This window comes from Lissotriton vulgaris, unplaced genomic scaffold (assembly GCF_964263255.1).
Source record: "Lissotriton vulgaris unplaced genomic scaffold, aLisVul1.2 SCAFFOLD_1578, whole genome shotgun sequence".
NCBI lineage: Eukaryota > Metazoa > Chordata > Amphibia > Caudata > Salamandridae > Lissotriton > Lissotriton vulgaris.
This window is the reverse complement of record NW_028241448.1, coordinates 175395-197128: the sequence shown is the minus strand read 5'-3', so window position 1 is coordinate 197128 and position 21734 is coordinate 175395. Positions and strand designations below refer to the sequence as shown.

The 21734-nt window shown below is 44.3% G+C and overlaps 1 protein-coding gene across 1 annotated transcript in view; it reads right to left on the bottom strand.

The window, feature by feature from the left end:
• ABCB11 (ATP binding cassette subfamily B member 11) overlaps nt 1-21734 on the bottom strand; it is a 404070-nt gene that overhangs the window by 240691 nt on the left and 141645 nt on the right. The window contains exons 4-6 of the mRNA XM_086948098.1: nt 15927-15974; nt 15772-15826; nt 14263-14504 (exon numbers count right to left, since the gene is read on the bottom strand). Coding sequence (XP_086804224.1) covers nt 14263-14504; nt 15772-15826; nt 15927-15974 — 345 coding nt within the window. The remainder of the gene's footprint in view (nt 1-14262; nt 14505-15771; nt 15827-15926; nt 15975-21734) is intronic.

The following is a 21734-nucleotide window of genomic DNA, read 5'->3' as shown; positions in this document are numbered from 1 at the left end:
TGACAGACACCTTTGAGCTATCTAATGTCAAATGCTCTGTTCTTGACCAAATCAAAACTTAGTGCTCTTTGGGCCATCCCATTGTTTCCAATTCACAGACTTTTCTGGCACTCTCACTTGGTTGCTTCTTATTTGATCAAAAGGAGCAATTAATGGGGGTGTGGCCTGGCGCTTGAAGATAGCAAACGTGCTCTATGGGAGCTCCTGGCAGCTGGCCTGTAATCTGTCCATCATCCTGCCTGCCACACCGACTAAGACAACGTATCCCCCTTCCAGATGCAATGGGCTGGATGGTAGTGGCTGGAGGTGGTCCCAGCAGTGTGATGCACCGGACGGGAGAAGGAGAGACGGGCAGCCAGCTTCCGTGCCCTGGGCCAACCTGGTGTGTGGCTCCATCATGGTGGGAGCAGCCCTATTTGGCCGGCTCGCAGCACCTCAAGGTCATTTCCTCCCCTCAGACCTGGAACTGTGGTGAGTGGGGTCGCTGGTGTCTTGTTGCCCCGGGAGTGGACGGCGCACGCCGGAGAGGGATCCGTGTGAGCCAGGCAGGGCCCTGCAGCCTGGCCATACCCTGGCGGCAGAAGGAGGGGGCTGCACATCGTGACAGAGAGGTGGAGCCCTGGAGTCTTGTAGAGTTTTGTGGTCCGGGGCCCACAGTGAGTTGGCCAGGCCCGCTGTAGAAATTGGCCACGGTACCCAATATAGATACAGTCGACGGTTGAGCCCACTGCGCCAGTGACCAGGTTAGGGTCTGCCCGACTAGATACGCATTGGTGTTGCTGGCGACTGTGGGCCCTCCGTTCTTCCTCCGGCCCTGCCAAGTTCCACGTATCAGGTATGAGACTAACGCAATTTAATGTGGTGGTCCGCATCACCACATTAAAATGCATTAATGACGCATTTTTAGTGGCTTGACCACCCGTGCACTGGGAGGAAGTACTTAAGCACTGGAGTGACCGCAATCCTTGGAGCTGTACTTTTAATTTCAATTTCCTGCCCCAGCGACTGCTGCTGCCGCCCGGCGCCTGAGTTAAATTATAGGACAAAGACTTGTCCGACCTCGACAATACTGCTGCCCAACTGCATTAAAGCAATTACAGCAGTCAGCGTAATCTGCAAGCCATGCTGTGAGTCAGTGTTGTTTACAAGGAGTCACTTTTAAAGGCTGGTTTGGACTTCAAATCAATCAATAAGCCGAGCTCCGCCCGCCAGGACATGCTCTAAGTCAAAGTTCTTCAATCCATGGGGCACGCCCCCCTGGAGGGGCGCAACACCATCCCAGGGTGGGTGCGCACTACACTCCAATCTGACCTTTGTTCCCTGCATCCGTCTTGGAGGACTCCGGTATGGCTGGAGGGGGAGGGAGGGGAGTTCGATGGGGCACTAGGTGCCCGTTCTTTTCTGTTGTTAACGCTCCCAGGAGGGGGTTAATTCATAGAGATGACAAGCTTCAGCTGCAGTGGGAGGCAAGGAGTCTCCTCTGCTAAAAGCGAAAGCAACCAAGCAAACTGATATGCTTTCGGTTTTAGCAGAGGAGACTCCTTTCCTCCCACTGCAGCTGAAGCATTTCAGCTCTATGAATTAACCCCCTCCTGGGAGAGTTAGCTCTTCCCAGAAAGGAGACAAAGTTTCCAGAAAAGTTTTAAGGCATGGGCAAGGTGGGCTCTGGCCCAGGGCCCCAACCTTTCAAAGGGGGTGGGAGTGTGTGTGTGTGTGTGGGAGGGGGGGAGCAGCTCTGTTCTACAGTATCTTGCCCTCATGACCTTTTTAAACACAATGTTGTAAATAGCGTTTTTCTATCATTCATTTTTAATGTGTAAGAGTCTATTACAGACATTTTGCAGACTTAATCTTTTTATGCGTCATGCGACAGCCATTAAAAAAGTTTATTTGAGCTCAATACAGGACCTTACATATGAGAAAAGGGAGGGTGTGACAGAGATTATTTGCAGTAATATTAGTGAACTGCTGTTGTGTTACATACTGAAAACACACATCACTATCCCTGAATATTAGATGTACACACATTTAGTATTTGACCAAAGAAGGCATGAAAGAGATGAGACTGGATCACAAAATCAAAGCTGGTCCGAACAGGGGCCCCCAAAATGCATTTGGCCCAGGGTCCCCAAAATCCCAAAAAACGTCCCTGAACGTTTCCTTTAAAATTACACAGGCAGGCTTGCAAAATGCCAGCCAGCCATGTGTTTAAACAGCCAGCGAATTGCTAAATTTGGTTATAAATAAGAAGTATGTATTCCTCTGTAATGTAACTTACTGTTTTAAGACTGGAAGTTTGTTGAGGGATCAGCAGATTATTTATTTCCTTCACCCTGATGCCTGGTTACTGCCATAATAGCAATAGTTTAACACATTTGAAACCCTACGCTGTCGTCAATAACATGCTGTGTTACTTGAAGTGTCTGGTAATGCACCCTGCATTCAGACCACTCACTCCTCATTCTCAGCCTTCACTTTCACCCTCACACTGATCCCGATGCACTCACACCATTCACCCCCTTACCCTCCACTCACAGTGATCACTTTGCACTCACAGCGATCACAATGCGCTCACACTGATCCCCATGCACTCACACCATTCACCCGCTCACCTTGCAATTCCACTGACCACCATGCACTCACACCATTTACCAACTTACCCTCCACTCACAGTGATCACCCTGCACTCACAATGCACTTGCGCTGTTCACCCTGTACCTCACCCTGCAGTCACACGAGCACACTACTCACTGTGCACTCATGTGACACTTCACTCACCTGTTCCCTTCATTGCTCAATCTGCAATCTCACTCCAATAAGCCCACCACTAACCATACATCAATTTGTCCCACTCTGCACTAACATGCGCACCCAAATTCATATGGTCACCTCACTCATCCCTGTACACAAGTATGGGCATGTCGTGCCCCATTATGGTTTTCTGTCCTAAATTACAAAAAGAGACATCTAAATGCACTGCAATCCAGCCTCCCATGGGGCCCCTTCATAGAGACAGTTCTGTTTTTGCCCTGATGGACTGGAATAATTCCTAAACAGATTCTTGCAAATACAGTTTTGTTTATTTTTTTTTCAATGTAATTGATGTGAGGGAGTCTATTACTATCTGCAGAGAAATGTGTTTGTTGAATGCAACAACCATAAAAAAGTGAACCATAATAAATGTAGATCCAAGCGGGTCCTCACATATGAGAAATTGGAGGATATCACAGATAGTATTCACTGCAAAATTAGTGGGCTGCTGCTTTGTTACAACAGTGAAAACACATCACTGTCTCTGAATATTAGATGTAAACACTTTTAGAATTTCGACTACAGTGCCTGTGCACCATTAGTAGCCTGGCTAAAGAAGGTATGGCAGAGCTGAAAGTGAATCATTTAAACTTAAAGCTGTGCCAACAGGGGCCCCCAAAATAGTTTTGGCCCAGGGCACCCAAAAACCCTAACATGTCCCTTCCATCACAAAGTCTGTCAGACAACATTACTCTGAAGTAAACTGGACAACATCATTAATTTAATATTAGTTCTAATGTTTTAACATAAGCCTGACGTGTTCCAAACCCCCACCGCTTCAGGCAAGCAACTTATCGTACCACTAAGGAATTCTCAAATAGATGTTTGTTCAGCACCTTCTCTGTGGGCTTTCAACTGTCTTCAGATTCATAACTGGTTGGTGGGCAATTATCCCATTATAATGCTGCCTAAAACGTTTGTTAATGATTTCTAGATAAGATTTGTTTATCATGTACCAGCTCTGAGCTAGGGAGTGCTCAAAACATCTGACAACACTGTCTCCCTTACAGCCCTGTCGTGGCTGAAAATGTCTCTGCAGAATATTCAGCTTTGGGAGAAACTGCTATCAAGACTCTCTTGCCTTTCAGCTTGTCCTATTTATGTGAGATTGGGTTTTCAGCACTTGCTGTATTAAAGACTAAGGGGCAGATATACAAGCCTCTTGTGCCGTTTTTATGCCACAGTTGTGTCACTTTTGTGGCGCAGCGGTGGCGCAAAAGATGTGCCATTGTACAGGGTACTTACAACGTGACGCATCTGGGATATGCGTCACGTTGTAAAGCCCTGCACCAAAAGGAGGTGTTCCTGCGCAGGAAGGGGCGTTCCGGCGCAGGAACGCCTACTAAAAGTGGCTGAGTGAAATCTACAAGATTTCACTGAGTTACTTTTGAGCCCTTACTGCTTCAAAACCCTGCGCATCAATGGTGGCGGAGGCTTGGCGCACAATAACTGGCGCAACCCGGCTGATAAGCAGGGATGCGCCAGTTATTGTAAATCTGCCCCTAAGTACCGTTCAAAACTGGATGTGGAGCACACTTGAGGATGGCAGTAGCAAAAATCCATCCACAGATTGACCGTCTCTGAAAAACAGGCACACCTATCACATTTATGTTGGTGGTGTTATTATCCATCCATGTCATGTGTAAAACAAAGCATCCTAGTAAAAACAATTTGCATACATTTTATCTTGGAAAGTGGTGTTTTGCGCTGTGTAATAAGCCTCTGTCATTTCACCACACCCACTCACAAACCTGCAGTTTACTAAACACTCTTATTGTATTCTACATTATTTGTTAGATATGCCCAGAATGTGCGCGTGGCGGTTGATTCCAGAAATTTCTGTCAGGGGTGGTTGGGCCCAACATATTTTTTTCAAATCTTGTATTTTCAGTGATATGAACACAGAAGTCTGTGATTTTATGTTAGAAACAGAGCTTTGGACTACACCATTTCCAGCTGAAAGGTAATATTTCTCTCCATGTGTTCCCATACCTGGCATGTCACGCAGTTTGGTGCTTACTTTCCCTCCATTTTAAAGAACAGTAGATATTTCAGCACCCAGGTTAATGTGCTACACAGCTAAATACATATAAAGTCCCAAAGACGAGACCGATGGCATTGCAAATACTTGTTTTTTTTAGGCATGAGTACTAATGTAATGTAAAGGTCTCACTGAAGTTGTTTACATGTGGAAAGTGTGTGTGCTTAACAAGTAATGATCTTTTCTATAGTTGGACCGTCTCAATGTATGTGTGCCAGTTTCAAGGAGATTTGTGGTAATGCTAAGAAATTCGGTCAGATTTGAGTAGAGAAATTATTTTTGAAAGATTTGGTGACATTGGAATTGGATTTGTAGAGCGCGTGGCTACCCGGGGGTGTCCCAGTGCTGCGGAATTAGCCTGTGAGCAACCGAAAATGAAGGGAAGAGCCAGGTTTTCACGGAGCTTGCGGAATTTTAATAGGTTAGTTTCCCTCCGGATGTTAAGAGGGAGGGAGTTCCAGAGCCTGGGGGCATTGTAGGAAAAGAGGCGTCCTCTGGATTCCTACAATCGCGTCTTCTCAATTCTCGGGTGTGGGTTAAGTGGAGAGAGTCGGAACGGAGCTTTCTGTTGGGTTTGCAGGTTTTAACCAGCGCTTGAAGGATAGGGGGACCCTTGTCCTGAAGGATTTTGTGTGTGATACAAAGGGATTTGAAGTTAACTCTTTTTCTGAATTGGGAGCCAATGGAGGGTGTTTAAGGCAGGTTTGGCTGAGCACCAATTTTTTATGCCTGTCAGAAGTCTGGCTGCTGAGTTCTGGACAAGTTGAAGTTGGGAAATGACATTTTTGGGGGCGCCAAGGTAGAGGGCTTTCCCATAATCAAGCCTGGAGAGAATAAGACCCTGAATAAGGAGTTTTCTAGAGGGGGTAGGTAGTAAGGGAAGACTTTTGTGTATAGTTCGTAGCAGGCCGAAGCAGACTCCCACGGTTTTCTTAGCTTGAGTTTGAAAGGTGAGATCCTGGTCAAGCCAGATGCCCATGTTTTTTATTCCTTGTTTTGGAAGGGGGGCTTGCCCCATACAGGTAGGCCACATGAGCTTGGGAGTGAGATTGGATTGATTACCCAGCACCAGGAGTTCAGTTTTCTCGCCATTCAATTTAAGCTGAGAGCCGGTCATCCAGCTAAAGATTTCTTTGAGACAGGAGGACAGATTTGCCGGGGAGTGGCCTGATTGATTCAGTTTGATTGATTCAGTTTCAAGGAGTTTCAAGGAGATTTGTGGTAATGCTAAGAAATTCGGTCAGATTTGAGTAGAGAAATTATTTTTGAAAGATTTGGTGACATTGGAATTGGAATTGGATTTGTAGAGCGCGTGGCTACCCGGGGGTGTCCCAGTGCTGCGGAATTAGCCTGTGAGCAACTGAAAATGAAGGGAAGAGCCAGGTTTTCAGGAGCTTGCAGAATTTTAATAGGTTAGTTTCCCTCCGGATGTTAAGAGGGAGGGAGTTCCAGAGCCTGGGGGCATTGTAGGAAAAGAGGCGTCCTCTGGATTCCTACAATCGCGTCTTCTCAATTCTCGGGTGTGGGTTAAGTGGAGAGAGTCGGAACGGAGCTTTCTGTTGGGTTTGCAGGTTTTAACCAGCGCTTGAAGGATAGGGGGACCCTTGTCCTGAAGGATTTTGTGTGTGATACAAAGGGATTTGAAGTTAACTCTTTTTCTGAATTGGGAGCCAATGGAGGGTGTTTAAGGCAGGTTTGGCTGAGCACCAATTTTTTATGCCTGTCAGAAGTCTGGCTGCTGAGTTCTGGACAAGTTGAAGTTGGGAAATGACATTTTTGGGGGCGCCAAGGTAGAGGGCTTTCCCATAATCAAGCCTGGAGAGAATAAGACCCTGAATAAGGAGTTTTCTAGAGGGGGTAGGTAGTAAGGGAAGACTTTTGTGTATAGTTCGTAGCAGGCCGAAGCAGACTCCCACGGTTTTCTTAGCTTGAGTTTGAAAGGTGAGATCCTGGTCAAGCCAGATGCCCATGTTTTTTATTCCTTGTTTTGGAAGGGGGGCTTGCCCCATACAGGTAGGCCACATGAGCTTGGGAGTGAGATTGGATTGATTACCCAGCACCAGGAGTTCAGTTTTCTCGCCATTCAATTTAAGCTGAGAGCCGGTCATCCAGCTAAAGATTTCTTTGAGACAGGAGGACAGATTTGCCGGGGAGTGGCCTGATTGATTCAGTTTGATTGATTCAGTTTCAAGGAGTTTCAAGGAGATTTGTGGTAATGCTAAGAAATTCGGTCAGATTTGAGTAGAGAAATTATTTTTGAAAGATTTGGTGACATTGGAATTGGAATTGGATTTGTAGAGCGCGTGGCTACCCGGGGGTGTCCCAGTGCTGCGGAATTAGCCTGTGAGCAACTGAAAATGAAGGGAAGAGCCAGGTTTTCAGGAGCTTGCAGAATTTTAATAGGTTAGTTTCCCTCCGGATGTTAAGAGGGAGGGAGTTCCAGAGCCTGGGGGCATTGTAGGAAAAGAGGCGTCCTCTGGATTCCTACAATCGCGTCTTCTCAATTCTCGGGTGTGGGTTAAGTGGAGAGAGTCGGAACAGAGCTTTCTGTTGGGTTTGCAGGTTTTAACCAGCGCTTGAAGGATAGGGGGACTTTTGTCCTGAAGGATTTTGTGTGTGATACAAAGGGATTTGAAGTTAACTCTTTCCTGAATTGGGAGCCAATGGAGGGTGTCTAAGGCAGGTTTGGCTGAGCACCAATTTTTTATGCCTGTCAGAAGTCTGGCTGCTGAGTTCTGGACAAGTTGAAGTTGGGAAATGACATTTTTGGGGGCGCCAAGGTAGAGGGCTTTCCCATAATCAAGCCTGGAGAGAATAAAACCCTGAATAAGGAGTTTTCTAGAGGGGGTAAGTAGTAAGGGAAGACTTTTGTGTATAGTTCGTAGCAGGCCGAAGCAGACTCCCACGGTTTTCTTAGCTTGAGTTTGAAAGGTGAGATCCTGGTCAAGCCAGATGCCCATGTTTTTTATTCCTTGTTTTGGAAGGGGGGCTTGCCCCATACAGGTAGGCCACATGAGCTTGGGAGTGAGATTGGATTGATTACCCAGCACCAGGAGTTCAGTTTTCTCGCCATTCAATTTAAGCTGAGAGCCGGTCATCCAGCTAAAGATTTCTTTGAGACAGGAGGACAGATTTGCCGGGAAGTGGCCTGATTGATTCAGTGAGACGATGAGTTGGGTGTCGTCCGCTTAAGTGACCAGTTTAATTCCAAAAGGCGCAACTCTCTCCACCAGTGGGGACATATATACATTAAAAAGGGTAGGGCTCAGGGACGAGCCCTGAGGGACCCCACATTGGAGAAGAATGGCTCTGGAGCGGATGTTGCCTTCAGTGACCTGAAAGGTTCTATTTTCAAGGAATGATTTCAGCCGGGATAGAACTGACCCTGTCACTCCTATCCTACTAAGCCGTCGACCCAGGACACTGTGGTTCACCATATCAAAGGCTGCACTTAGACACATGAGGATCACTGCAGCAGATCCTCTGGAGTCAATGATCTTTCTCTCCTCCTCTACCACTGCCATCAGTGCGGTATCAGTGCCCTGGCCAGGGCGAAAGCCTGTCTGAGAGCACTGTAGGAGTCTACTGGATTCAAGGAAGGCTGATAGCTGTTGATTGACAAATGTTTCCCCCACCTTACTGATTCCTGGTAGTAAAGAGATGGGACGATAATTGCCCATCTCAGTGGGATCGAGGTGTTTTTTTTAGCAGTGCCTTTACTATTGCTTTTTTCCAGTTGGGCGGTACCGTGCCCTGTTCTAGGGAGGCATTGATTAGGTTGGAAATGGGAGGGCTGATGGTGGCCGCTACTGCCTTCAGGATGTTGAAAGGTGCCAGGTCTAGAAGCGAACCGCTCTTGATTGACTCTAGAATTGGAAGGAGCAGCTCCACTGTAATGGGGGAAAATGAAGCAAGGCAAAGAGCGTTATTCTGGGGTTCTGAAGGATAGGGCTCTGTATTGTCAAGCTTTGGGAGTGTTTTAGAATATTTTGAATTATAATGGCTAAATATTCTGCCATTTCGTTACATCGGTGACCAGAGGGGTCAGGAGCTGGGGGTGGGTCGGGGGTTTTCAAGGGTTCCTTGACAATGCGAAATGTTTCTCTGGAGAAGTTAGCAGCGGTTAGAATTTTTCCTTCAAAGAAGGCCGCCTGAGTCTTTTTAAGGGCAGCTTTATAGGAAGTAATGGCTAGTCTATATTCATTTTTTTTTATGCTGGCAAAGTCTTTTCTCCAGACTCTTTCCAGGTTTTTGCAGTGTTTCCTCATATCACGAAGTTCAGGGGTGAACCAGGGGGATTTGAAGGTTCCGCTTTTTTTCAGTATAGTTTTTCTTGGCAGTACTGAGTCTAGGGAATTCTCGATCCAGGATGAGAACTTCTCATCTGCTATTACAGGGTCAGAGTCATGGGTGGGGATGGCGAGTTCAAGTTTGCGCTTCCAGGACTCAGGGGCTAATTTGGACCAGTGACGTTCTAGAATGGGTGGAGCAGGGACTTGGGGGTCTTCATAAAGAATTTACCAGCTGAATGTAATCAGAAAGTGGTCTGACCACGGAACAGGTAAGGGGTCCATAACCTTTAAGTCAGAAATATTAGAAAAGATAGGGTCTAAAAGGTGACCTTTTACATGTGTAGCTTGGAGGTTTTTAAGACACAGGTGGTAGGCTGCAAGGTCGAGTGCTAATTCCCCTGCCACTTTGTCCAAAGGGTCGTCAAAATGTAGATTGAGATCTCCCAGGACAGTAAAGTTGGGTGAGGTACTGGCCTGGAAGAGTACGGTCTCCAATAGGGAGTTGCAGAATTGCCCCAATGCCCCCGGGGGGCAATAGATAAGGATGCCAGAGAATGATTTTGATGGGAAGAGTTGAATGACAAAGTGGGTATTCTCGCAGTCTAGGGTGGGGCTGTCCAGGATGCAGCAGGAGAGGTGGTTCCTATAGATGATAGCTACCCCCCGCCTTTACCACTGGTTCTGTTGTGGCGCTGAATCAGGTATCCCAAAGGGAGTGCTTGTACGGCGTCAGGATCGGAGCCTGGGGAGAGCCATGTCTCGTCAGAAACAGGACATCAAGTGAGTGGACATAATGTCCATTCATGTAAAGGTAGCTCAATATTTTAAGGCCTAGCTGCAAAAACTTGTTTATAACCTTGAGGTTATAAGTTTCAACTCTGCCAGGGCCTGGTCAGACTTTTATATGTTGGAGGCTAAGAAGAAAATTGTGTTTGATTATGCATTGACAGATGTCACTGACAAATATACGGCCTGGTCCTCGACATTTATTTACCAATGTGCTTTATTCTTACACTGTAGTCTTGGACCACTACTTTTCCACAGAAGTACTAAATACATTTTGTCGATAAGGTTTTGTTTACGGGTTCTAAATACAGCATAGCATTAACATATCCTGGGCGTAGGTTCTATGGCGCCTTTATATGAATGCCACTCTAGAGACATAACCAGGACCCCCTCTAGAGACTATGATTTTTGGGTGTTGGGATAGTGGGATCCATTGGTGGTGTTCTTCCCCGTGCCTCCTGTACCGGTCTCGGCAGGGACCCAAACCACAACAGATACTTCTTGTTCATTGAAGTATGGTGGTAGGGGCAGGGGGATGCATGGCTGATATTAAGTGTGTTTTTTCATGTGGTGAGGTTCAATCAGACGCTCATTTCCCTATGATACATATTTGTCACAATATTCATGACTAGCTCCGCCTCTGGGGACACGGGAGGCCTTCTCCGGATCCTTACATGAAATCCCAGGGGGCTCCTTGATAAAATCAAACGGGGAGCTGTCCTTTGCCAGGTGAAATTAAAAGGGGAGGACATTGTTTTGCTGCAAGAAACTCATCTTCTGGGGACTAAGACTCCATGCCCTGCTCGTGGCTACACTCAGATGTTCCATTCAGGGTTCACAATGGGATCCCGAGGTACGGGCATCCTGATCCACCGCAGGCCCTCTTTACTGCCTCAGAAAGTATGGTCAGATGCCTACTGTCGCTTCTGGTTGCCGTGGGGGAATTCATGCGCAGCAGCTCACTCTAGGAAGCATTTATGTCCCCCTCCCTTAGGAGCAACCTTCATTTAATGTTTAATCTGTATGTGGGGGGAACTGCTTGGTGGTCTCTGCCTGGTGGGGAGATTGAAACAATGTTTTAACCCTGAGGGGATAGATGGCCCACCTGGAGTGGGCAGTGCAACACTCATGATCCCAGGCTTCCATTCTTGTGATTACCTTAGATTGGGCAGATATATGGAGAATCCATCATCCTGCTGAGGCAAGCTATACATATTATTCGTCTGTTCATGGGTCCTTTTCCAGATTAGACTACTTGTTCATTCCAGCGACATATCTACATAGGGTGTCATCACCCCACATCCACCCGGGGGGCTTGAAGATCATTCCTCTCCCCCCATGTAACTGAAGCTTCACACTGGTGCAAACCGTCCCAGATTTCAATGGCGAATGTTGCCATGCCTAATCCAGAACCCATCCTATCGGGTGACCCTTCAGGACACAAACAAAGAATACTTGGAGAACCACTACTGTTCCTCTGCTTAACCCTGGCAAAATGAGATATTGCAAGGCAGTTGAAAGATGTTTCGCCATCCACAGTTGGTACCTGGAAGAATGGAATGATTCACTGTATGGGTATGGGAATAGCGGTCTATCAAGCAAGGGACTGCCTGCAAAACCATGAAAAATATGCCAGTTGTGGGTGACTCATAGTGGCATAGTTCTGACCTCAGTTACCACCGTAGATTCTCTCATTGATACTGAAATGTGACAATACAACGGTGGTGATCTCTGCATTGGACAGGTGTCATTACTGAAGGAATATACGACAAGTTGATCGTGGGTGGGGTGGTGGAATTGGTTGATGTAAATTTTCATGGTGTCGCTGGGAATGCGCAATGGGTGGTTACTGCACAGCATGATTTGATGGGCCACGTTATCCAGATTGTAATGTCAAAATGGAAAATCAATAAAAATATGTTGTGAACAAAAAAAAGGAACAATTGATGGACGGAATGCTGAACAATGCAAACATTCACCCCAGTCACAAAGATCTGGGTTTAATCCACTGTTCTTTTACTCACCACACCACCCCAGTTTGGACCCAGCCATATGCAAATCAGTCTTTACCCTGTTCCTCATGGGAACAGTTCAACCCAAACTGCCAAGCCAGGTCCTCCCTGGACCCGAAACAAGTATCCTAGGACCTGTTATGGGGTATCACCCTTCATTAGTCAGGCAATTTTGAATCCAGTGGCACAGTGAGCACTGGCCAACATCTTGGCACACCCTTCCCATGCCAGTCTTGACCCTGTTCCTCATGGAAACAGTCCTGCCCGAATTGCCAAGCCAGGTCTTACCTGGACTGGAAACAAGTATCCAGGGACCCGTTTCAAAGCATCACCCCTGATCAGCCAGGCTAGCTTAAATCCAGTGGTTCAGTGAGTATTGGACACACGTCTGGGCACACCCTTCCCACTGAGGGCGACAAATGCAAAAGGCACAGTTGTTGGACGGAATGCTGAGCAATGCAAATATTCACCCCCAGCCACAAAGATCTGGTTTTAATCCATCTTTTTTTTGCTCACCATGCTACCCCAGTTTGAACCCAGCTATGTGCAAATCACTCTTAAACCTGTTCCTCATGGGAGCAGTTCAGCCTAAACTGCCAAGCCAGGTCCTCCCTGAACCGGAAACTAGTTCAGCATTTGGTCCATCATCCGTTCTTTTTGCTTTTGTTGCCCTAAGTGGGATGGGTTTGCCCAGAAGTGGGTCCCGTGCTCACTGCGCCAATGTAATCAAGCTAGCCTGGCTGATGAGGGGTGATATCCTGAGATCGATACTAGGTTTCTTGTTTCCGGTCCAGGGAGGGCCAGGCTTTGCAATTCGGGCTGGACTGTTCCTATAAGGAACAGGACAAGACTGATTGGTTTATGGGTGGGTCCAAACTGGGGGGGGATGGTGAGCAAAAGAACGATGGATTCATCCCAGACCCTTGGCACTGGGCGTGAATATTTGCATTGTTCAGCATTCCGTCCATTATCCGTTCTTTTTGCTTCCTATTTGATGGCTTTGCTTCCTTGTCTTGGTCCCTCCCTTGGAGCTAAGCTTCTTTCCAACTTTTTGATTGATGACATTTTTTCCCACTGCTCACATTCAGGGACATGATTTTTCTTTTACTCTCAGCACTCTTATAGAGAGCAAATGTTTTCTTGTACTCTCCCACGTGTACTGCGTCCCTCTCAATCACCCTCCTCCCTGCTTGCTCCATATTGCTCCATATTGCTCTCTTCTCCGCCCACCACCAGAACACTCTTGATTCCGCACTATGATTTGTTTTGCTTTTTATTTTTGTATCTCCTCCTCCCCCCCAAAGTTCCTCCATTGGTTCCCGGCCCTTCCCCCATTGCCCCCACACGCCATCCACCGTGCCAGGTCCCACAAATTTGGGGGGACCTCGCAGCTGCTTTTGCTGCAGGATGCCTTCATTTAAAGAAGTACTTTTACATGAGTTTAAATTCATGTATTTTATTTACCTCTGCAAGTGGTGTCTGCAGTCTTGAAACTTAAAATAAAATAATACACAAAATGGTGGCTGTGTCATGCTGTATGTGTGCACATGCATGGTGACACATATGCATCTATCATGATGGACCTCCATAACATCATGACACATTTATGCGTATACACATACTCATGCTCATTCTTTATTTTGAAAATGCTGGATAGCATAGCTAATAAGCAATCATTTTTTCCAATGCTACACAGCATCACCAAAAGAGCTACTAGCTTCGGCAATGCTTGTTTTCATGGAAGTGTCTCTCCCGTCTGAAGGGTGAGACACTTCAGGGGGAGGGGGGGGTGACATGACATGTCTTTTAAAGCAGGGATCTGCCTCCAGAAGAAAACAGATGTTTCTCATGTACTGGGATTTTGAATTTAGCATGTTTTCTTGTCTGTAGCTGCTTCGATAAATTGTGTTAGAGATGCTGCCCTAATAAGGCTGTCTCTCTGACATGATTCAATCCAGGAAGAGGGTTTTCCAAACAGTTGAGTTGGTAGCAGGTACGCCTTCTTCCTCCGTTCTCTAAATTAGGTGGGAAATATGAGAGGTGGGTGGATGGGATGGCTGCTAACTTTTGGCACATGTCCCAAGACTATCTACCACTAAACGAGTAATTTCCCTAAGTGAAACACATTTACTTAAGCACGAAAAATGATTTGAGTACAAAGCAATGACAACTTTGAGATTTGAGAAAATCTGAACATAAAAATGTGAGAATTTCAATAAAAATGAAATTATTGTTTTTTTTCCTCTCAGTTAGAGGAATACATTTACAATGTTCATTCAGATCATCTGGATTTAATTGACAAGGGCAAAAGGTCACTTACCCGCAGCTTATTGTGTCATTTTCTTCATTTTGATTCAGGGAATCATTTGCCCACAAAATGGTGTTGTTAATGCAAACTCTTCCTGGGATTTGAAGCTCTTGCAGTTCGATGTCATACAGAATGAAGGTATCTGTCATCATTCCAAACACAAGCAGCATGCATGGCTGAGCCGCTCCGTGGAGTATGGCACAGAAACTCCCGAAGACCATCAGAAAATTCTCATAACAGGAGGCAAATCGAAACTGGAAGAAAAATGCATCTCTTTAGTAATCGTGAAGTTATTTTGCTACAAAGTGAATATCACACGCATTATTTACCAAATTATTACACAAAATAGGCTTAAATCAGACAGGACATGCTCTGAACTTAGAATTATGCTCTGTATTTTGGCTGATATTAGAGTATGTGCCCCTTGACACTGCTACTCGGTGTCAATGTGTGTGTAGTCTGGCCCTATAAGGTTGCTGGTAAAATAGGTTTCAAAGACTTGGGGACATTTTAGCAACAACTTGCGATAATTATCGCAAACCACGCATAGCGTGATTTTTTTTATTGCCTCCAATCGCTGGATTTCATCGCGGAGATAATGCAGTATTACCAATGTTTATCTCCACAGCGATAAAAAATCCAGCGATAGCGGCGAATCCCAGCTATAACGTGAAATTTCCAGCGATAAAAATCCTATCGCTAAGGAAAATCTAGCTAATAGGCAGGTGGGGAGTTAACCGTAGAATCCATCTCCCATTGACTATTATGGCTAAGTCAGGTTTTTACCAGGTGTAAAATCCTGGCGCTAATCGCAGTAAGCGCACGTCTTTTATCGCTTTCCGGGTATTGCTAATAGGCCATAGCTGTGTTAGCGACTGCTTTCAGTCGCTACCAGTTTGGGTACGCCCACTTTGCATGTCATTAGCGATAAATATCACTGACATGCAAAGCGGGCCCCAAACCGGTCGCAATCGCCTGGAAGCTGTCGCTAACTGCTGTTAGCGACAGCTTGGTAATTGGGCGATAAAAAAATCACTGCTTTATCGGCAAAAATTGGCGCTAAAGCGGTTATAAAGCCCATGCTAATATGCCCCTTGGTCTATTTAACTTAGCGTTAAGGTCATAGGAGATTACAGAGAAAGGGAACCAAGGGAATGGCACTTAAATGTGATATGTGAGTTCCAGTCTGTATTTATAAAAATATACACCTACCAGGAGCACCACTCTGCTGGAGTTTAAAGGAACTGCAAGCACACATGGCAAGGAAAGTGTCTTTGCTATTTGGGAAACCGTATTTGTATATACGAATAAGTTGCCCCTAAACGATGCCTCCTTAGCCAGCTAGGTAGGATTTCCAGTACATATAAAAGTGCCACACAATATATATTTAGAAAGTGGCACTTAACAGTGACTGGAAGTCTAAAAGCTTCTTGCACTGTGTTTGATAAGCTACATTTAAAAAATCCGATTTAATGGTGAAATCATTGTGTAAACGTGTATTTGTACAAACTGTTCCGTTACCAGCTGGAAGAATCCAACTTGGATTTTAGCGTTTTCTTTCCTGTCTCCTTCAGTCCTTCAAGAAAACAAAACAATATATTATTTTCAAATGGATCACTCGCACAATAGCCTTTGTGTGCAATTTAATGTTGCTAATTTAGAAGAAACAGGCTTACGTTTTCTTATTTTTCTTTGTAGATGCATCTCCATTGGCATAGGAGCCCCTTTAAAGAGAAAAAAGACAGATGATGCCTGGTTATTTCCAATTGCTTTTTACTTCAATCTGCTATTGTTTTATTTCATTCCAAGTCCAGGTTGGATATTTATTGTACCAGATAAACGCAGACTTCACAGGGATAGGAATTTATCAGGTGTAATACATAGCACCCAGATATAGTCAAGCCAACAAAATCAATCTTTAAACCGTTTTCCACTTTAACAGCTCGCTGCAGATACAACATTTTCCAGTTGATAGCCGCCCTTTGACTATCATGGAGTGTTCTCTCACTTTCTTTAGGGCCTAGACTGCACTTATATAAGACTATGAATAAATAAATAAATAAATAAATAAATAAATAAATAAATAAATAAATAAATACATAAATAAATGTAGAGGATGGAAGCAACAATTCACCAAAGACAGTGCCTTGGATACACCACATAGATATGAGGACATGTTTTGTGGAATTCCAAGAAGAACACTTTGAGTAGACAAAGCTCATCACAGCGAATAACTGGGCAAGTTAGCAAATGGGAGTTTGAACAGCACCTGACTACAAGGGGCTGTCGGATGACCTTATTGCAGACAACCATGTAGGTACTGGAGATTCAGCATTTGACTGGGTCTTTTCCTCTACTAGCTGTCGCTATTTGCAAATATTCAGCTGTTTGACACATCTATCTGTAATGTTAGTGGGTAAGGTATATGCCACCCGCCAATGTGTAGTGGCTGCAGGAGCTGTGTGGTCCCTTTTGTAAATTTTCACCCTCAAGAGTCCAAGAGGCTGTTCCCCCTGTCGCGTGGAGTCATGGCTCAATGTAACTAAGAGAACTCTTTCTCCTATGCCTGTGCCTTATTATTACCGGTCACTGAGTCAAACACGTGTTCACTAGGAACACACGTCACAATCGATGTTGTGCACAGTGAGTGGGCTTTTCCCTAGGAAGACATTTGGGAAGGGAGTCAGGGGCCTCGGGGACCCTCCAAGAATCCTCGGCAGGCAGGTGAAGTTGGCCACTACACTCTTTCACAAGTGGTGTATTCCTGCCCCACTTCCAAATCCATCTGGTCCCTCTGTAGCTCATGGGAGATCAGGTGTTTGAAATAAATGCGAGTTTGTGCATGCACTGGGACAGTCGATTTCTGTTTGTGATAGGACAGAGATTGGGGCTGTGCACCATCTTACAAGATAGGGCACCAGAAGTCTAATTCACACTGAGAAGATACGCACCAATATATGGGAAAAATGTTAACAGTGCATATTTGAACTATTGAAATACTATCCACTCTAACAATGCAAAGGATGAGTATTTATTTCCTTCGGAAGCCTTCGCAACAAATAGCAAAGCTGTTCTCACACAGCCAGCAACATGTAAAACTTAAGTACACTGGTCCTACTTTTTAAATACCATGCAACCTGCCCTATGGCCTAATATAGGGGTGACTTCTAAGTATTAAACAGGAAGGTTTAGGCCTGACAAAATGTATATTTTGCAGGTCAAAACAGCTGCTAGAACCTGCACTACAGGCTGCAGTGGCAAGCATGAGACATCTTTACAATGCTACTTTAGTGGTTGGCACAATGGATTCTGCAGCCCACTTGTAGCATCTAATTTACAGGCTCTGTGTACCTGCAGCACCATATAATAGGGACTTATACGTACATTAAATGTACCAATCAGATGTAGGCCAACTTTACCATGTTTAGGGGAGGCAGCACATGCACTTTATGGCTGATTAGCAGATTTAACGTGCACATGAGTTCTAATGTCAACAAAAACAAGTTCAGTAAAAATAGGGGAATGAAGTTAAAAAGGCTTGGGGGGCGGGGGTTAATACCACACCAAGGATGTCAGGTCTAACAAGTACATTCAGAATATTCAAATGGGATTACTGAGGAATGTTGCAAATGTAAACAAGCACAAAGGATTACTGAGCACTGGGGCAAATATAAACATGCATTCAGAATAAATCAGTGACAGAGTAAATTCAATCATTCCCAAAGGATTTCTCGGTGATGTGGAAAATGCACTGCCATAACTGTACGCATTTTAAGGAACTCAGTACTGCTGTCTGAGTCAGTCCTCAGTCTATAAGACTGATTTAGCCTGTCTGCATCAAACCTTGAACTCACACATCCATTCTTGTGCTCACCCACCATTTTAAACACACTCTTACTTTTTCAATTATTCTTCCACGGGCTCATTAATTCATTAATTCATTAATCCATGCAGTCACTGAACAATACATTGTCCATGCACTCATCTAGTTGCTCATTCATGTAACCATTGACTCGTTCTCACGTTAACCCACACAAAAAACTCACCATTCACTGGAGAAGCACTTTCAAATCTGTCTGCTTTGACCTTGCTCCTCCCATTGTTCCACCCTGCACTTTACAGATCTCTGATTTAAAAATCTAAAAACAGGGGCATTTTTAAAAACAAGTACGTTTTCAATTTATCTGTTCGTCGTTATGCACAGAAGTGTTAGTATTTGACACCGGAGTGCTAAAATATTGCACAATTTACCACTAAAATACTGAAAATGCCATTTGCAGAGATTCTCACAATCACCCCTGTAAGTAGCTCTTTGCATTTCTTCTGATAGTTACCATTGTTACTGACCCAATGTGCTTAAAGACTAATCTATTCATAAATCCATCACTAAATCTATTTAAATTCAGCATCCCGATGTGCAAATACAATTAGCAGTACATTGAGCAAATACTTTCACTTAAGAAAAAAACTCCTCTTTGTCGGTGTTTTTTCCACGAAAATGTTGTACTGTCAAAGAAATATAGGGCTTCATCAGGAAACGTTGACTCCAAAAGTGCATTTCTTCCCTGTGGCGCTCATTATTTCTGCGACAGGCTTTCACGCCTATTTGATGAATCGGGTGAAATGGCTTCTAGGAAAATGACAAATTGCTGCTTAGAAACACTTTACAGTAATACGTTTCTTTTTTCAAATGACAGCTCCACTAAGTTTCTAAATGCTCAGGTTTTGTGCGCACCCGCACATTCTGAGACCTTTTATTGGTAAATTCACACCACCAAAGAAAACAATAAGAGGCAACGAAACGTTTATTCCATTTACAAGAAAACCTGTTGCTTGCCTTGACCTTGATATCTGTGAACTTTGGTCACCTCTTAGTCAGAGGAGATTGCTGTTGTCCTGTCTACCCTGTAGCTGCTGCAGGCACAAACAAGTAGCGTTTCTTATCTATTCAACTTCCTGCCACAGCAGTATACATGACTAACGCAAGGGGGAGGGGGGAGGGGGGGCATGCAATGCACGCTTTCAGTCCAACGATTATGGAAGAAGAGAAAATTACAATTAGCAAAGTGAACAAACTCAGTATCCATTCGTAGATCTGGGGACAGTAGTCCTTAACTGTTCGCCGGATCATTTATCATTCAACCAATCAATCAGGATTTATAAAGCGTGGCAAATCACCCTATAGGTTATCCAGGCGCTTTGGCTCGATAAATATACATCAAGGGACTTCAGGTGAGGTTTTCTCGCTCACTTTCCTGGCATGGAGTGAGATCTTCTGCTTCCTAGAAACTGCTTCCACTGCAATGAATGAGATGCATAAGAAGGGTTTTTTTTTGATGGATAAAGAATGCATCCTGAAACAAAACCCAATGCGCCTCCTGGCTAATGATATTCACATCCACTGCCCTGTGTTTGACTTATATAGGGATTCATTCCAAATATGTGTACAATTAAAATAAAGAAAATTGGAACATTTTCCTCAAAGTATCTGCATATTCCTTTGTTGCTCCAGGATGTCTATTTGAATTCAAAGCACCAGCTTGCATAAATTGGCGTGCACCCTACATATAGTTGTGTTTCTTACTTCAAGTGTTTTGCTTGTTTAGGGCCCCTCGTGGTTGGAAGTAACTTTAGATGTCACATTGAGCCTTCTCTTAGTTTGGTTTGTGTTCTTGTTGGGGCCTGGAACTGGGCCAACTGCCTACGATTTGCTGCCATTTTGAATTTTCTATGTGCAGATTGAGCGGGCGGACCCATACATGGCCTCCCGGGGTTCACAAGATTATGGCTCTTGTTGATAGTCTATGGCATAATGTTCTGCCTACAGATCGTGATTCCTTTAGTATAGGTGAACGTACACGCCTTAGATATCATTCTACTGGCATTCTGCCTGGATTCATTGGCATTATTTTGATGTTTTCTTATGAGACGGAATGCAGGTATATACAAATTTAGGCTGCACGTATACATATATGTATATTGCTTCTTAAATCGTAAGCAGGACAAGCTGGAGGGAATACTTGCCAGTGCTTCATTTGTAAAATAATGAATGCTAGAGACCAGGTTTTCCCTCAGAAACTTGCAGGTGCATGGCGTGGCGAACACTAAGGCATCATAATCTTAATCCCACCTCATGCCTCTTTAATTTATCAGCAGACACTCTCTGTCCTTTATCTCACTCCTGCAGGTTCCTGCTTTCTCTTTTTGTCCCGTTTTTCCGTCTTTCTCTTCCTCCTTCTTTCCCCTTTGGGTGTTATTTAGTCTCTTGCTCTGGGTGAGTCTTATAAGGAAACATAATTGCCGGTCCCCAAAAATAAGTGCCAATGGGCTCCACATACAACCACCAGCCCGAATTAGGCATCGAAAGTGGCCACCCATTCCACCTTTGTTATCATACAAGCTGTGAGGACTCGACATCCTTTTGTATCCGAGGGACTACCTAAGGCTTATTTTTGTCTTTATTGAATAACCTGTACACAATTATGTACCTATGATTTTGTATTCGGTAGAGAAGAGCATTTAGGTATTAATTTTTTTCCTTCTTGTAACATAATTATCTGGCTGTATTGAATACAGGTTGTACATGCATGTCTCATATTATTGGCTATAGCATGCGTGCCCCTCAAAGTGAAGTGTCAAGATAGTTGCTTTAAATTGTATGTAAAATGCAAATCCTGTAGAGTGCCTTTTTTTATTGAAGCGCAAGAGGTTGAATACAATTCTGTTTAACAAAGTGAAAAAGATACAAAAAAAGAATAAACCCAATAACAGAAATAGATAGCTTCTCCACAATTAGAGATTTCTTTTGAATTCAGGTTTCTCAGGGGTCGAGGTATCATGCTATAGCCAAAAATGTAGTACTCCCTGGATAATCAGACATGTATCCTCTAATCCCACAGGTTTGGAGAATAGTTCCTTAGAAGTCATAATATTTTTCATCTTATATAGCCATCAATAAATGAGTTGCTGATTAGCTTTACCATGAAAATAACAAGAGTATTTTGTTATCGAGACCAGCTGTAGGTAGATATACCCATGTGAATACTTGCTGTTGCGTTATCTCTTTTGAAGGAATTTCAGAGTTCAACTAATGGAAACGGCTCCGTATTGGTAGGCAAAATGCACACTATTGATGTTCTGTGAGCAGTTTGGTGTTTCAACTCTGCCAGTTTCATTAGCACTTAATGTCTACTGATCAATGTTTAGTATCACCGTGTCTTTCGATGGCATCCAGAGCTGATGGTACATAAACACTGTTTATTTGAGTACCCCAAATGCTCTTTTGTTCTTTGTTTTAATTATTTTGATTCGGACCAGTTTGTTAGGTATCTAGATAAAATGACCTTTTGTATATGGGTGTTTCCTTGTTTACCGCGTCAACTGGGGTCCGTTTGCTTTCAATTTCTGACGTCTGGTATCTCAATACCCTTCAATGATGGGGTCCAACTTTCAATACGGCAAGTTTTGTACTCAACTAACTGTAC